This window comes from Vulpes vulpes, chromosome 8, assembly GCF_048418805.1.
Source record: "Vulpes vulpes isolate BD-2025 chromosome 8, VulVul3, whole genome shotgun sequence".
NCBI classification, from domain to species: Eukaryota; Metazoa; Chordata; class Mammalia; order Carnivora; family Canidae; genus Vulpes; species Vulpes vulpes.
In genome coordinates this window covers 71,897,405-71,915,780 of record NC_132787.1, presented here as the reverse complement: position 1 = coordinate 71,915,780, position 18,376 = coordinate 71,897,405, and the positions used below count along the sequence as shown (strand labels likewise).

Sequence of the window (18,376 nt, the reverse complement as noted above, 5' to 3'; positions counted from 1 at the left end):
CTATCATGAATAAATTAAAAAAAAAATCTTTAAAAAAAAGCCCTAAATAACGAAGTTTGGGTTTTTAAAATGTTATTTATTTACATTTTAAAATTTTCTAAGTAATCTCTACACCCAACATAGGGCTCAAACCCACAACTTTGAGATCAAGAGCTCCATGCTCTATCAACTGAGCCAGCTAGGTGCTTCCTTAAATTTTTTTTTTTTTAAGGCAGAAATTTAAATTATATATGTATGCTGATGTTCTGGGAATTCACAAAACCATAATTCACTCTAGATAGGGCCAGGGAGACAGTGCCTTAAAGCAAGCAACAATGTTTGTGAAGAATCAGAAATAAACTCTACTTTAGTGGGCTTATTTTGTTTACAGTGAGTTGAAGTTAGAGTCTGACAAGGACAGAAGCTTTGTCTGTTTCTCTTCTCAAGGGCATAACCCTTTGTCAAGTGATGCCAAGTTTGCTAGAGCTTCCTAGAAAAAAATGACCTCAGCTATGAATACCAGGACTGGAGTTTTCAAGTAATTTTCTTAACCAGTTTTGTTTTTTATCTAAGAGACAGGTTAGGAAAAGAAGGGATGGTGGAAGAAGAAGAGACAAGGCTGAAACCTGCTTAAAGAACTTCTGAGCCACCTTGTAATTTGCCAACTGTTGCCGGAGAGCTCCATCTTTATGCCATTTTCCTTACAAGTCTTCCTACAAACCTGCAAAACATTTCTTTGAATTGAAATTAGCTGTCTGGACAATGAACTAGACAAACCAGTATTTCATAGGACAAAGAAGAAACCAGATCAGTGGCTAAAGAAAATAAATTCAAAATAAATGTATCTAACAACTACTTTCTTAGCCACTGCTCTCCTTCACATTAAGCATTGTTTCCATTCAGAAAACTTCCTGTCTCCCTTCCCCTACAGGATTTTTTTTTTAAGATTTTATTTACTTATTCATGAGAGACACACAGAGAGAGAAGCAAACATAAGCAGAGGGAGAATCAGGCTCCCTGTGGGGAGACTGATGCAGGACTTGATCCAGAGACCCCGGGATAAAGCCCTGAGCAGACGCTCAACCACTGAGCCACCCAGGTGCTCCCCAGTACAGGATTTTCATTCAACTTCAACATAGAAGAAGAAGGTAGAAAGTAATGAAAAGTCTACCCAGAGATAACAACGTATTCTCAAATACCAGGCACACCTTTCTAGAAAAGCTATTATCTCATTTTCTCAGTAATTTCCTTCTTGATTTTCATATTATCTTATGAAACTTATTTCTCATAGAAACATCTTTTAAAAAATACCATAATTCATGCATAAAGGATCATCCCAAAACAAATCTGGGACCCCTAAAGAATCTCCTATCACTTCCTTCCCTGTTCACAAGCTGAGATACTAATGGCTGTATCACCCTTAAAATTGAAAGTACTGGGGCAACCTGGGTGGCTCAGTATTTGAGCGCCTGCCTTCGGCTCAGGGCATGATCCCAGGGTCCTGGGATCAAGTCCCACATCAGGCTTCCTGAAGGAAGCCTGCTTCTCCCTCTCCCTATGTCTCCGCCTCTCTCTCTCTGTGTCTCTCATTATAAATAAATAAAAAAATCTTAAAATTGAAAGTACTATGATCTGATTTTAAACAAGTGTTTAAAGTAACTATTATTTTAAAAACATGCAAAGACAGCCAACAGCTAAAGACAGGAAAAAGCGATTTATAAAATAGAAAGTATTTTGAGTCAAAAGTAATGAAAAGCACAAATGACAAAAGTACCAAATCCTAATCTTCCACAAATCTCTTTAGCTGAATGCAGCTGAGTAGTGGCAATATGGTGGCCTATAGCAACTATACTTTTCAAATCCTATGTTTCTCCCCTATTATTAAATAAAACACCCTTCTTAGTTCACAGAAAAGCAGAGAAAATCCAACTGCATTCTTTGATAAAGAAGAATGCAAGCAGTAAAAGTCAAAGCCTTTTTTTTTCTTTTAATGTGTATTTGGCTTTTAAATGCTTACCTTTCCTGATTACTTGGTTAAAAGGGTAAACAAGGGAATTATGATATTTAAGAAAGTGTATAAAATTAGGTTAGAAGATTTGTAAAAATTGTAATTCACTCCACCATTATTGTTCCTAATAAGGAAATAAACGTGTTGGGAAGTTAGTTCTGTAGAACTACATATTAAAATGGTCTCTCAATGAAATACAGATATAGATGATCTAGTCTTAAAAGTCTTACAATTTAAAACATATGTCACTTCTCATAGTCTTCATGCATAAGTCATATCCATCAATGTTAATATGGTTTGCAGATTTGATCTAATACTTTCCTGCTTATTTAATTTAGAGATCAAGGGCAGCCCAGGTGGCTCAGCAGTTTAGCGCCGCCTTCAGCCCAGGGCCTGATCCTGGAGACCCGGGATTGAGTCCCATATTGGGCTCCCTGCATGGAGCCTGCTTTTCCCTCTGCCTGTGTCTCTGCCTCTCTCTCTCTCCTCTCTGTGTTTCTCATGAATAAATAAATACATCTGTTTTTTAAAAAAAAGATTTAATTTAGAGATCAAATGTATCGAATTGTTGGTACACAAATTGCCACAACAATGATAATTTCTATTCTGTGCTCTATGACATTCAACAACTTTCTAAATAAATTATCAGCTAAATCTGATATATTAATGATCTGAATCATTTAACAAAATTTAAAGGTTCTCTTATGATATCATTTTTCTCCATAGGAATTCTTGTTTCTAAAGTTTATGTATAAAAAAATTAAATAAATAACGTTTATGTATGAGGACGCCTGGGTGGCTCAGTGGTTGAGCGCCTGCCTTGGGCCCAGGGTGTGATCCTGGCATCCTAGGATCGAGTCCCACATCAGGCTCTCTGTATGGAGCCTGCTCCTCTCTCTGCCTATGTCTCTGCCTCTCTCTGTGTGTCTTTCATGAATAAATAAAATCTTTAAAAAGTAAAAGTTAATAAAAATAAAGTTTATGTATGTATGTATGTAATCTCTATAACCCAACATAGGGCTCAGACTCACAACCCTGAGATCCAGAGTCACATGCTCTTCTGATTGAGCCAGCCAGGCACTCCAAGAGTTATTGTTCAAAATAATAATATTCCCAGATTATGGAAAATTTTGAAAATCATTCTTCTTGATTTTTTTTTAACATTTTATTTATTTATTCATAGAGATGCAGAGAGAGAGAGAGGCAGAGACACAGGCAGAGGGAGAAGCAGGCTCCATGCAGAGAGCCTGACGTGGGACTCGATCCAGGGTCTCCAGGATCACGCCCTGGGCTGCAGGCGGGGCTGCCCTTGATTTTTATTTCTTATAAATGCAACACAGTACAACCACGCTATTTCAAATATAATTCATTCTGTTATAAACACATCTAGGTCTTCATTAAAAAGGGAGGGAAATGTATCATTAACATAACTGAAGAGCACTTAAACACTGGACACTACCCTAACCCCCTTTCTGGAGAATAACGAAAATGAGTAAATACATCAAATGAAAAACAGCAAAAATTTTCCAGCAATGACCTATTAGAGCACAGCCATTAATTATGAACAGAGTAGTTCTGTTCATAATTTCTGGAAGTGAGAAGAAAATGTTGGTAAACCAAAAAAGTGCTTTTATCTTTTAAGAATATTCTATAGATTAATTACAAGAGATTTACTAAGCAAAAAGTGAAAGATTAACTACATATCATTAATGAAACCTAGCAGAATGTTTCACCTAAAAACAACAACAAAATCCCTGAAGGCTTTCTAATTAGCTGGAGTGCAAGCTCAAATGTAAGATTTAAGAAAAATTTCAGGAATCATTTCTCAATGCCCTTGTATGTTCGAAGAAGTTTTTCTATCTACTATGTTCTTCCACCAACCTAACACTTCCCGATAATCCTTTGTATTTATAATCCCATTTGACCACAACTGCTCACTTCTACTACCAGGTTGATGGATTTTTAAGTTACATACTGTGCTACTTCCCCTTGTAATTCTTCCCATAACCAAAATCTTGTTAGTTGTCTCAATCTAGCAAATCTCATTATAACTTTGAAGGATTTTAAGAACTTGTGCTTAATGTAAAAATCACAGTGCTTATTATATTTGGTATTTACATCAAGACTCCTGAGATTTGGGCAGCCCCGGTGGCGCAGCAGTTTAGCACCGCCTGCAGCCGACGGCATGATCCTGGAGACCCGGGATCGAGTCCCATGTCAGGCTCCCTGCATGGAGCCTGCTTCTCCCTCTGCCTGTGTGTCTGTCTCTCTCTCTCTCTTGCTCTGTATCTCTTGTGAGTAAATAAAATAAAATCTTAAAAAAAAAAAAAAAAAAAAGACTCCTGAGATTATACCCAATCCACTTATTACATTTTTAGCTAGTAATCACCTTCACTATACATTCAATGTCAGATGTTTTTCACAGTATCTGGTTTTGAATGGTCCCCTTCATACCCTCAAAATCAAGTTTTTTGAGTAATTGGAAATTAATCTTAAGAAGGGAGGGATATCATAGTTTGAGGTCTTAGAGTCCCTAGTCGAAAAAGGAAACAGAAAAATACAGACAAGATTACAAAGTTGCCTACAAAGTTGTTTTGAAAATTCATCTTCAGTAGACTTTCTTGCTGGCTGTGTCAGGTATCAGTAAATGCTTAATAGTGATGACAATGATATCTCAATGACATAGCCTCTTGCCCCTAAATGTTCCAAATGGATGCTGGTTAGAGGAGTGAAATCCTTAAGTCCTCTACAAAGATACAAAGTGGTGGCCTAGAGGACACATGCAGGAAACACAGTGGCAAAAGCAAGATAGCACACTGAGCACTCAGAAAATGTAAACAGGAATAGAAAAAGAGGTACGGTTAGTTGTTATGGAATACAGTCCCCCCCCCCCACCCCAAATGACATGAGTTACTCTTGAACTTCAGATTTTTTCCATGTTTGACTAACCAAGACTTTGGCAAAACGCTGGGGGTGAGGGATAGGGTGAGAGGGGACACCTAGTAATAGCCCCTGGATATTTATATATAACTGGAACATTATTAGAGCTGATAACATGCTCCACATGTATTCAGAGAGCTACTTAAAATATTTAATAATTGGGGTGTCATACTCTTTCAGAACGGACACTAGTCAGTAAGCCACATGTACTGCCAGCCCTGGATGGAGGAGATGACTCACATGATTTGAGGAAGAGAAAAAAACTCTGTACCTTCCTATCAAAGATTCTTGTTTGCTTGCCATTTTTCATTTGAAATGCATGGGTGGAAATAAGGGGCAGAAGCAGTGTTCATGCAGACTAAGGCCCCATGAGGAGGGAGCAAACCTTAAAATGCTCCACCAATATCAATCTAAACACAGTAAGGTCATTGTCCTGAGCTATACACCAAAAGCCTGGAAACTCAATAAAGGCGCATACTGAACATAACTTCTGAGAGAGAGATCACGAAACCACTTGTGGGTGGCAAGTATTTAACTTTCAAACTGTGTATCAGGTATAGAGGAGTATAAACAAATTTTGAGTATTTACTCTCAGGAAAAAGATAAAGGCAAAGCTGCTGAGGCAGAGCTACTGATTCTTATTTTAAAAAAGTAGTTGTTTATTCATTGAAAGGACTTAACTTTCTGCTAGATTCTCTAATTTGGGATTTGGAAAACACTAGCTGTCCTGTCTGGGTGGGGTCTACTGCCTAGTAATGAATGCCTGGTTCAGTAAGAAAAACCCTTCCCTATTGTATCTAGGCAAATAAAGTTCCCAAACCTAACAGAAATTAAGTCAAGAAGAAATTATTCCAAATTTCCCACAACAACCAGGACAGAGATGCAATCAAGTCCAGATTCCTCATGCTGGTACCTGGCACTGTACCAAAAGGAAGCAAAGTCACCTTTACAAAATAAGAACAAATTAAGAACAGTAGTAAAATGTGACAACGGTATTCTGAGGCTGCAAGATGGTGCAAGATGAAAGCAGTTCTGAGCTGTTAGACAGTAAAATTTGGCTTGAGGACAACATAATGTAAATTTACCAAATGTCTGAACTATATATCTTCTAAGCAAATTTAAGCACCAAACTAAGGAGTGTAAATGGGAATAGAAGTGAACCTGTATTCTCACAGCTGTTAATTGTAGAGCTGTAGCAGAGATAAAATAGGGCAGTCAGTACGTAGGGACTCTATAACCCAGAGGGACACTGGCTGAGTTCAAACACCTGGCCTTGCCCTTTAGTAGCTATATGTCCTTGGACACACTATTTCTCTTGAGTTTCAGCTGATTTGCTTTGAGTACATTTAGGCGCTGATTAGTTGATGCAATATGCAATTGCCTGTGCCAAAATTGTCCAAATTCTAGACCTACAGTTCCATCTCTCATATCTCACTTTATCTATTGCCAATAGTAAAGGGAGGAAATGGGACTTTTTTGGGTACCCTTTATCATTTCTTAAAAGTTGAATATATGCTGACTCAAATGTCAAGTAAAATATCCAAAAAGCTTTCAAGGCAAAATTTTCTTTGCACATTATTTTGGGTCCTTGGTTTTTAGTCATTAGAAAAGATTAGAGTAGGAGGAACTTCTAGGGACCTTAGAGCTTTGACATACGAAGCAAGAGCTTTGACCTGATAAAAACCAAGTGATATGTTACAATGAGATGTGACAACAGATTACACTTAATGACTTAAGATTTAAAAATCTCCTTATGAAGGTTTCCTTGTAGAAGAGAAATTAAGCAGGTAGGAAGAATACTCTAAAAAGACCTGTGCTGCAGATTGGGGTGCTTTTCACCTGTTCACAGTGCATTTGCTAAGGGTTCCTGAATTTGGTCAAGATTCTACATTGTGCTTCTAGCAATAGGGTAAGAATGGCTAGTGTGAACAAATGAAGCATGTTTTCTTGCATTCATGCAGCCTCCTAGGATGTATAAAACTTGCTGTTAAAAGATAATTTTAATAATTATTATGCCAACAGTATTGGTACACTTAGGAGGAGACAGATGACTGTGACCTAGCTTTATTTTTATAGAAATAATGTACTTTAACATGTCCTTTTCAATACAAGGCTGCTTCACTTACCACTTCTGTTGATGTTTCTGCATGTTCAGAAGTAACATGTTCTTGAAGAGATGTCTCCGTATAGCCCATTTTTCCACAATAGGGACAAGTAAAAGACTGTGGCTGCTCTACAGAGAAAGCTTCTCCACCATAGTACAAATCTGAAAAAAAAATTTTTTTTTAAATATATAAAAATGTAAAGATGGTACAATAATGTAAAAGTGTGCCTGAAATCTCCAACAACCTCACTCTGTCAAGGAGTGCTTAGGTATCTCTGTTTTCATGTGCAACATCCTTACTCTCCTTTGGACTCTGTGACACCCCTCCAAAATGTCTTTCTCACCCATATAGCTATTATTGCCTTAAGAGAAAAACAAAGCAAATAACTTTTTCTCTCTCCATTTAATTTTGAATGTTTTTTTGGGAGGTAAGATTTTTAAGTAGTCTCTATACCCAATGTGGGGCTCAAACTCACAACCCCAAGATCAAGAGCTGCATGCTCTTCTGACTGAGCTAGGCAGGCATCCCCCTTCATTTAATTTTGAAACATCTCTCATTTCACATCGAGTTCTAATTTTACTGTAATTTACTTTTTCTGTATCTCTGTATGTGTAGGAATGCCAATGTCAACACAAAGAATTAACAGGGTAAAGGGTGCCTCAAAGCTCAGTCGGTGGAATGTGTGACTCTTGATCTCAGAATGTTGAGTTCAAGCCCTACATTGGGTGTATAGATTACTTTAAAAGAAAATTAACAAAAAAATAAAGAATCAGTATGGTATATGATAATACAAAAAAGACAAGTGCTCAGAGTAGGCGACTAGTTCAATATGCTAAATCCCCAGATACATTTATTTGTCAAAAGCATATACCAGGGAATCCCTGGGTGGCTCAGCAGTCTGGCGCCTGCCTTTGGCCCAGGGTGTGATCCTGGAAACCCGTGATCCCATATAGGGCTCCCTGCATGGAGCCTACTTCTCCCTGTGCCTCTGTCTTTGCCTCTCTCTCTCTCTCTCTCTCTGTCTCTCATGAATAAATAAATAAATAAAATATTTTAAAAACACACACACACACACACACACACACACACACCATTCTTAGGGCAGGAAAGATCCTAAGCATTCAGTTCTTATAAAATACTAACCTGAATGGAGTACTACAATATATTCTTTTCAAATTGGTTACTGAAGAACTGACCAATTAGTGATACTCTGTGCATAATTTGTTTGCATCATTAGTACATCTCAAGTTCTCTTTTTCTCCATTAGTAGCACAAAAGGAAATGCAATTGAAAATATATTTAGTATGTCATCTCATTATAAAGAATTAAATATTTAACACGAAACATGTTTATTTTATTTTTTTTAATTTTATTTATTTATTCATGAGAGACACTGAGAGAGAGAGAGAGGCAGAGACACAGGCAGAGAAAGAAGCAGGTTCCATGCAGGGAGCCCGATGTGGGACTCAATCCCGGGACTCCAGGATCACGCCCTGGGCCAAAGGCAGGGGCTAAACCACTGAGCCACCCAGGGATCCCTTAAACAAATGTTTAATAGGATATGATCATTTTTGTGAGGAGAGAAAATGAAAGAGTATTCACTATGCGAGAGATTTGTTTACATTCATTTTTAGGAAGATTTACACTATCTTAAAAAATATTTACCCACTTATATGCATAAGACTCCCCAGGTAGATCTGGGGTAGGTGGGGATAAATATATATAAAAATGAACAGAACTTGTTCACCTAATGAAGTACATGTACAAAAAACCCATAGCTAACATCATACTTATTGGTGAAAGACTGGATGCTTTCCTCTCAAGGGGCACCTGGGTGGGTCAGTGGTTGAGTGTCTGCTTTCAGCTCAGGTTGTGATCCCAGGATCCTGGGATTGAGTCCCACATCAGGCTCTCTGCAGGGAGCCTGATTCTCCCTCTGTCTATGTCTCTGCGTCTCTCTCTGTGGCTCTCATGAATAAATAAATAAAATCTTTAAAAAAAAAAAAGTCCACTCTAGCTATTTCTGTTTTTACAAATTATTTGAGAGAGAGAAAGTGCACAGGAAGAGGGGCAGAGGGAAAGTGAGAGAGAATCTCAAGTAGACTCCCTGTGAGCCTGATGTGGGGTGGGATTCCAGCACCCTGAGACACTGACCTGAGCCAAAACCAAGAGTCAGGCACCCCAACTCTCTCCATTTCTATTCATTATTTTCCTAGAGGATCTAGTAATTAGGCAAGAAAATGAAATGAAAAGCAACTAGATGGAAAGGAAGAAGTAAAACTACCTTTATTAGTAGATGACATGATCTTACATGTAGAAAATCCTAGGGATGCCAGAGTGGCACAGCCAGTGCAGCATCTGACTCTTGGTTTTGGCTCAGGTCATGCATGATCTCACGGGTCATGGGACTGAGCCCCACAGTGGAGTCTGCACTCAGTGGGGAATCTGCTTAAAAGCTCTCTCCCTCTGCCTCTCCTGTTCTCTCTCTCTCTCTTAAAATAAATCTTAAAAAAAAAAATCCTTAAAAAACTATTAGAATAAACAACAAAAACATTGTAAGATATAAGATCTATATATAAAAATCCATTGTTCTTCCAAATATTTGCAATGAGCAATCCAAAAGTAAAATTTTAAAAATCCATTTACAATTGTAAAAAGAATAAAATACAAAGGAACATATTTAATGAATAAAGTGTAAAACTTATCCTCTGATAACTACAAAACTTTGTTGAAAATATCGAAGATGACCTAAATAAACAGAAGAAAATCTCATGTTTATGGATTGGCATATTCAATACCATTGCTCTCCAAGGTATTCTACAGATTCAAAACAATCCCCATCCCCATCAAAGTTCCAGTTGGCTTCTCTGCAGAAATTTGACAAGTTGATCCTAAAATTCTTTCACAGAAACTAAAGGGATCTAAAATACCCAAAATAATCTTGAAAAAAACAAAACAAAGTCAAAGCTGGAAGACTTATGCTTGTCAATTTCTAAGCTTACTATAAGCTTATAGTAATTAAGATAGTATGGTACTGGCATAAAGGTAGATAATATAGATCAATGAAAGAGACTGAGAGTCTAGGAAAAGACATTTATGGTCAACCAACTTTTCCTTTTTAATAGCTTTATTGAGATATCTTAGACATATAAAAATACAAATTGATGTTTTGATACATGTATACACTGTGAAAAGATTACCACCATCAAACTAATATATCTACCACCTCTACATAGTTACTCTGTGTGTGTGTTGAAAAGATTTAAGATCTATCCTCTCCAAAAATTTCAAATATGCAGTACAATATTGTTAGCTATGGTAAACATACTGTACATCAGCTCTACAGAGCTTATTCATCTTGCATAATGAAACTTTGTACCCTCTAACCAACATTGCTCCATCTCCCTACCCCTCTCACCTCACAGCCAACTAATTCTCAACAAGAATGACAAAGCAATTAACTGGGTAAAGAATAGTCTTTTTCAACAAATGATGCTGTGATGGCTGGATATCCATATGCAAAAGAATGGTCTACCTCATCATTCCATATACAAAAATTAAAGCAACATGGATCAAAGATCTAAAGGTAACAATAAAATTCTTAGAAGAAAATATAGTTTTAAATCCTCACGATCAGCCAATGGTTTCTTAGATATGACACTGAAAGCATAACAAAAGAAAAAATAAACAGGACATCATCAAAATTAAAACTTCTGTACTTCAAAACATATGAAAAAAGTGAAAAGACACGGGGTGCCTGGGTGGCTCAGTCAGTTAAGCGTCCGACTCTTGATTTCAAGACCCTGAGTTCAAGCCTTGCATTGAACTAGTTTTTTTTTTTTTTTTTTTAAAGTGAAAAGACAATACATGGAATGGGAGAAAGTTCCTGCAAATCATCCACCTGATAAGGAAGTTGTACAGAGTATGCAAGTAACTATTAAAACTCAGTAACAGGGGATCCCTGGGTGGCTCAGTGGTTTAGTGCCGCCCTCAGCCCAGGCTGTGATCCTGGAGACCCGAGATCGAGTCCCACATCGGGCTCCCTGCATGGAGCCTGCTTCTCCCTCTACCTGTGTTCTCTGCCTCTCTCTCTCTCTCTCACGAATAAATAAATAAAATCCTTAAAAAAGTAAAATAAAGTAAAATAAAACTCAGTAACAAAAAGACATATTACCTAATTTTAAAAAATGAGCAAAGGGGATGTCTGGGTGGCTCAGTGGTTGAATGTCTGCCTTGGGCTCAGGGCATGATCCCGGAGTTCCAGGATGAAGTCCTGGGATTAGTCCCCCATCAGGCTCCCTGCAGGGAGCCTGCTTCACCCTCTGACCATGTCTCTGGCTCTCATGAATAAATAAATAAAATCTTTTTTTTTTTTTATAAAATAAATAAAATCTTAAAAAAACAAAACCAAAACCAAAAAACCATGCGATACTACTTCACAGCAAGTATGATGGCTATAAACAGAAAGATAATAGGTTCTGACTAGGTAAGAAATTACAAGGTGAAACATTTATAGCTTTTGTTATGGATGAAGAACAATCTATAGTAACAATCTGCTTTCTGATAACCAGAGCAAGAATACTTGTATGCTGTTGGCAAGAACAGTCCATTGTCTTTAGTCTTTATTGAGGCACTCTTCCATCTTATACCTTGTCAGTTTTACAGATCTCTGAATGGCTTTCATGAACAATTAAGCTATGATTAAGAGAATTATTTAGAACATAAAGATTCATGTTATTTTTAATGTATCCCATTGGCAAGAGTCATAGAACATCATTTGCCTTTACTTCTTCATGCACATATACACAAACTTCTAAATGAAAACCCATTAAAATGTGAATTAAATACATACCAAAATCTACTCTTGTTAATATGCACTGCATTGGGTGGTCAGTTGTATGCCTTGTTGTTGTTGCACCACTTTCATAACAAGATGCGCAAAGATCGTAATCGTAGCAAATTAAACACTTATATCTGCGACCTCGAAAATTTCCTTTTAAACATGCATCACAGCTGACACCTATTAAAAAAAAAGAAATATCATTAATTAGCAGCTGTAATAGGCCACATTCCATTTTATTTTTATAAATATTTAAGGTATATATTTAACCCCACATTTCCTTTCCAAAATGACTAGAAACAACATAGTAAAATGATATAGGAATTTCCAAAAATATAGTGTATTTGTTACTCTGATTTACATTTCTAATGAAAGTAACTTAAAATATTTGATGAGGGGGATCCCTGAGTGGCTCAGCGATTTGGCGCCTGCCTTTGGCCCAGAGCGCGATCCTGGTGTCCTGGGATAGAGTCCCGCATTGGGCTCCTGGCATGAAGCCTGCTTCTCCCTCTGCCTGTGTCTCTGCTCTCTCTGTGTGTGTGTGTGTGTGCCTATCATAAATGAATGAATGAATGAATGAATGAATGAATGAATGAATGAATAAATCTTTAAGATTCAAACAGGGATTTAAAAATAAATAAATAAAAAATAAAATATTTGATGAAATGTAAAAATAACTTATAAAATGCCTTGATGAGCTAATAAGAGTAAAAACCAAATGAAAGAGGAACTGGTAACTAGAATCACTAAAGGGGGCAGGGATTTATTTGCCAAAGCATGTAAAAATTTGAGCTTAGAGTTTCACAGTGTTACAGGACAAAGCCCCAAAAACAAAGATCAAGGTCTGCCAAAGGTGGAATGTCTAAAAGCAATCTCTCACAAAGCTGAGACCCTAATATACTCTCAATGTATGCGTGAGCTAGAAATCCCCTCTGAGGGGTTACAAAAGTTGCTCTAGTGAGCTTCCCTCTCTCCCTTGGCACAAAACAACAAAACCTGTAAAATCATAACCAAAACCCATCACAGCCCTGTAATCAGTAGAGAGTTGAAACTCAGACTACCAAACAGTTCCAAATGGTTCTCAGGTCAAGAATTTGGTTTAAAGTGGTCCAGAGGTGCCTGGCTGGCTCTGTCAGTGGAGCATGCAACTCTTGATCTTGGGGTTGTAAGTAAAAACACCGCATTGGGTGTAGAGATTACATAAAAATAAAATCTTAAAATAAATAAAATTAAAATAAAATAAAATAAAATAAAATAAATAAATAAAATAAATAAAATAAAATATAAAATAAATAAAATAAATAAAATAAAATAAAATAAAATAAAATAAAATAAATAAAATAATAAAATAAAATAAAATAAAATAAAATAAAATAAAATAAAATAAGGTCCTAAATTAGTACAACCCCCAAGCCTATGGCAGAAACAAACTTCCATAGAATGAATCCATACACAAAACATATACAAAGCACATACACACACACACACACACACCAAAAGCAAAGCACCACAAGAAAGAAGTAGCAGAAACAGCAGAATCGGACTGGCAAACAATTAAAAAAATTTTTATTTATTTATTTATTTATTTATCCATCCATCCATCCATGAGAGACACAGAGAGAGAGAGAGAGAGAGAGAGAGAGGCAGAGACACAGGCAGAGGGAGAAACAGGCTCCATGCAGGGAGCTGGGCGTGGGACTCGACCCCAGGTCTCCAGGATGAGGCCCTGGGCTGAAGGTGGTGCTAAACCGCTGAGCCACCTGGGCTGCCCCGACAAACAGTTTATATCAGAACTGAATATCAGATAATACTTCATAGGTTAAAATAAATAAAAGAGAAGCTTGAAAAGAAGAGGTAACCAACAAATTTGAAAATGAACCAAACAACATCTAGATATTTTTAAAAATTAATTAACAGGATGCCTGGGTGACTCAGCGGTTGAGCAAATGCCTTCGGCCCAGGGCATAATCCCGGAGTCCCGGGATCCATGCATGGAGCCTGCTTCTCTCTCTGCCTATGTCTCTCATGAATAAATAAATAAAATCTTTTTAAAAATTAATTAAAATTTAAAACTCGATGGACATGCTTAATAGTAGGAAAAGCCTTTTATTGACAAGTAATGCTTGTTATGTAGAAAACCCAAATACAACTAAATTATTAGAATTCAGTATTTTAAGCAAAGTTGCTAAAAACCAATTTAATAAAGTATCAACTGTATTTCATAACTCCAAAAAAGATAGAAAAATTTATTATTAAAAAACATACCAGTTAAGATTCTACTTACATGAGGTATTTAGATTAGTCAAATTCATAGAAAAAGTAGAAGAGTGGTTACCAGGGACGGGGTAGGAGGGAGAATGGAGAGCATTGCTTAGTGGGTACAGAGCCAGTTTGGGATGATGGAAAAACTATGGAGACGGTTGTGCATGCAATGTGAATGTACTTAAAGCCACTGAACTGTATGTGCAAAAATAGTAAAAATGATAGATTTTATGTATATTTTACCACGATGAAAAACTGCTAAATGCAAAAGCATTTTTTTTTTTTTTTTTTGCAAAAGCATTTTAAAAATGACTATGAATAGGAACGCCTGGGTGGCTCCAGTGGTTGAGTGCCTGCCTTCCGCCCAGGGCGTGATCCTGGGGAACCTGGGATCGAGTCCCACATCGGGCTCCCTGCATGGAGCCTGCTTCTCTCTCTGCCTATGTCTATGCCTCTCTCTCTGTGTATCTCATGAATAAATAAAATCTTTAAAAAAAAATGCCTACGAATAAATCTAACCAAAAATAGGTAGCCCTTTATGAAGCAAATTAGTAAACATCTATTTAGCGGTACCTGGCTGGCTTAGTAGGTAGAGCATGTGACTCTTAATCTCGGTTTGTGGGCTCAAGTCCCACGATGGACATGATTACTTTAAAAAAAATCTTTAAAAATATATAAATATATATTCAAAGACATTTAAAGGACTTTAAAAACTAAAAATACCAGAATGAGAAGCTTCAATGAAATGAAATGTCAATTCTCTCCAAATCAATTGATAGAATCAATGCAATTCTAATCAAAATCACAAAAGAAATTTTTGTGGAACATGACAAGCTGACTCAAATTTTTATGCAAGTTGCAAAGGGCCAAGAATAACCAAGATATTCCAAGAAAAAGAAGATGGGGGGATTGGCTTAACATATCAAGAGTTATTATAAAGATACATTTAGGGGTGCCTGGGCAGCTCAGTTGGTTAAGTGTCAGACTCTTGGTTTCGGCTCAGGTCATGATCTCGGGGTCATGGGATCAAGCCACTGCTCGGCAGCCCACTAAGTGGAGAGTCTGCTGGTCCCTCCCCCTCTTTCATGCATGCTTGCTCACTCACTCTCTCACAAATAAAATCTTTTAAAAAGATTTGTTTTAAAAACCAAAGCTACAGTAATTAAGACAGGATACTACTGGCATAGAGCCAGACCAACTGACCAATGAAATAGAATAGAAAGCCTAAAACAGGTACATATATGTTGAAATCTGTTTTATGACAACAAAGTTCCTAGAGCTCAGTGGGGAGAGAAGGGAGGAGGGAATGAATGATGCTAGGACAGGTGATTATCCATATGTGGGGAAAATAAAAACAGAGCTCTTCCACAGATCCCACACATAAAAATCAATTCCAGATGGTTTAAAGACAAATACTGAAGGAAAATGAAAAAAAAAAATCCCTGGAAGCCAATATAAGGGAATATTTTTATGAGCTCAGAGTAGGAAACAATTTCTTAAAACACAAACATGGTCCAAACCATGTATTCAACCACAATAAAATTAAGATTTTTTCTTTACTTTTTAAAGCCCTCCAGTGATGGAAAGACAAGAAGGTCCTGAAACTGTGATATGTACAACATACCTGGCAGACAACAGTCTGGTGTTCAGAGTATGTTAAACACTGACACATAGTAAGAAAATGACAGACCTCTAACAGAAAAAATGGGGAAAGACTTCCGAGGGCATTACAAAGAACAATAAAGACGAATGACCAGTAAATATATGAAAATTTGCTCAATCTCCTCAGTCATCAAAGAGGTAAAAATCCAACTCTCACGAGCTATCATCTTACATCTAGCAATCTGGCAAAGACCTAGAAATATGATGACTCCAAGTGCTAGTGAGGCTACGCTAGTGAAGACACAACAGAAACAGTTCTACTCTGCCAGCATACATCAGTCCAACAACTTGGAAAAACTCCAGTTCATATTCTAGTCAAGTTCAAGCTATGCCATTCCCAGGACTTGGCGGTTTCACTCTCAAGTAGATTCCCTGGGGAATCTTCTCTCTATGTGTATCAGAAGAATGGAGCAGAATGTTCACAGTGGATTTTGCACTGGGGGCTGGGGAGGTGGGCGTTAACAACTCAAAGGTCCAATAACAGTCTATTATAGACTGAATTAGAAAATGCATCATAGCCACAGGTGAGGACTTCAGGAATCTCACAAGATGGAAAGAAAGTCCTAAAGGATATATATAGTTGAAAGTTCAAAAATGCTATCTAGTTTAGGAAATCAAACATGCAATGAAACTATAAAATAAAAACAGGGGGGCAGCCCCGGTAGCGCAGCGGTTTGGCGCCGCCTACAGCCTAGGGTGTGATCCTGGAGACCCTGGATCGAGTCCCACATCAGGCTCTCTGTATGATGCCTGCTTCTCCCTCTGCCTGTGTCTCTGCCTCTCTCTCTCTGACTCTATGAATAAATAAATAAAATCTTAAAAAGAAAAATAAAAACAGGGAATGCTAAAATTTTAGTCAGTGGTTCCCTCTGGGGGGTGTGGAGCCCTCGCTGATCTTGAAAGGTAATACTCTTTCGGATCTGGCAGAGGGGGTCTGCAGTACCATTCTTCTTTTCCTTTAAATAATCTCTACACTCAATGTGGGGCTCAAACTCACAACCCTGAGATTAAGAGTCCTACATTCTAATAAAAAAAGGGGGGGTCATACATTCTGGGACGCCTGGGTGGCTCAGCGGTTGGGTGCCTGCCTTTTGGCCCAGGGCGTGATCCCAGAGTCCCAAGATGGAGTCCTGCATCGGGCTCCCTGCATGGAGCCTACTTCTCCCTCTGCCTATGTCTCCGCCTCTCTCTCTCTCTCTCTGTGTCTCTCGTGAATAAATAAATAAAATTTTTTAAAAATTCTAAAATAAAAAAAAAGATTTTATTTATTTATTCACGAGAGACACAGAGAGAGGCAGAGGCACAGGCAGAGGGAGAAGCAGGCCCCATACAAGGAGCCTGATGTGGGACTCGATCCCAGGACTCCAGGACCATGCCCTGAGCCAAAGGCAGGCACTTATTAACCACTGAGCCACCCAGGCATCCCAATAAATAAAATCTTTTAAAAAGAGAGAGAGAGAGTCATACATTCCTCTGACAGAGCCAGTCAGTTGCCCCAGAAGGTCTTACATTGATTCATTCAAGTGGAGTAAGATTCCGTTATTACATTTTCTGGTATTCAATTCATTATCAGTACCGGTATACACAACCTTTTAAATCAGTCCTTAAAATACCCTTCCATATTGTTAAAATTTCCAAGGTTGTACCGAGATCTCACCAAGTTACAATGAAAGCCAAACGATGGCATTAAGCCAAAGATTTTTTAACAAATTCAATAAATATTGATTGAGTGCCTACTGTGTTCTAGGTGGTGGGGAAATAGCAATAAACAACACAGACAAAGCTCTGCCCCTGTGAAGCTAACATTTTAATGGGTGAAGATAGGTATAAAAACAAATGAAGTTGTAAAGCAAGTTAGGAGAAAGCACTATGGAGAAGAACAAAGCAGAAAAGGAAAAATTGTGTGGGCAAGAATGCTTCACAGAAAAAGATGGTATTTGAGCAAAAAAGATGGAATACTTCAAAATCTGCTTATTCAGAACAGCTGCCAGGCAGGACAATACTTAAAATACTGAAAAGGGGTAAATAACTATTCACATTCACAAATGGAAGCTTAACCTAACTGGATACAATAACTTTTCCAAACAAATGTAGTAGGAATGGTGCTAAAAAGGTGCCAGAAAGGTAAACCCTGGGCAGCCCGGGTGGCTCAGCGGTTTAGCGCTGCCTTCAGCCCAGGACATGATCCTGGAGACCTGGGATTGAGACCCACATCAGGCTCCCTGCATGGAGCCTGTTTCTCCCTCTGTCTGTGTCTCTGCCCCCGCCCCTCTGTATCTCTCATGAATAAATAAATAAAATCTTAAAAGAAAGAAAGGAAGGAAGGAAGGAAGGAAGGAAGGAAGGAAGGAAGAAAGAAGGAAAGAAAGAAAGGAAGGAAGGAAGGAAGGAAGGAAGGAAGGAAGGAAAGAAAGAAAGAAAGAAAGAAAGAAAGAAAGAAAGAAAGAAAGAAAGAAAGGTAAACCCTGCTCTGAACACTCACTTTTTGGTGTGTCCCATTTGAGGTTACTCTGTAGGCCTGACTTTTCTTTCCATAGTAGGGACACCTGCTGACCAGTATAATAAACAAAACTTATGGCA

The 18,376-nt window shown here is 37.8% G+C and overlaps 1 protein-coding gene across 1 annotated transcript in view; it reads right to left on the bottom strand.

Moving 5' to 3' along the window:
• Positions 1–18,376, bottom strand: part of KCMF1 (potassium channel modulatory factor 1) — an 80,979-nt gene that overhangs the window by 19,582 nt on the left and 43,021 nt on the right. Inside the window, exons 2-3 of the mRNA XM_072767046.1 lie at positions 11,885–12,052; positions 7,054–7,193 (exon numbers count right to left, since the gene is read on the bottom strand). Of these exons, the coding sequence (XP_072623147.1) occupies positions 7,054–7,193; positions 11,885–12,052 (308 nt within the window). The remainder of the gene's footprint in view (positions 1–7,053; positions 7,194–11,884; positions 12,053–18,376) is intronic.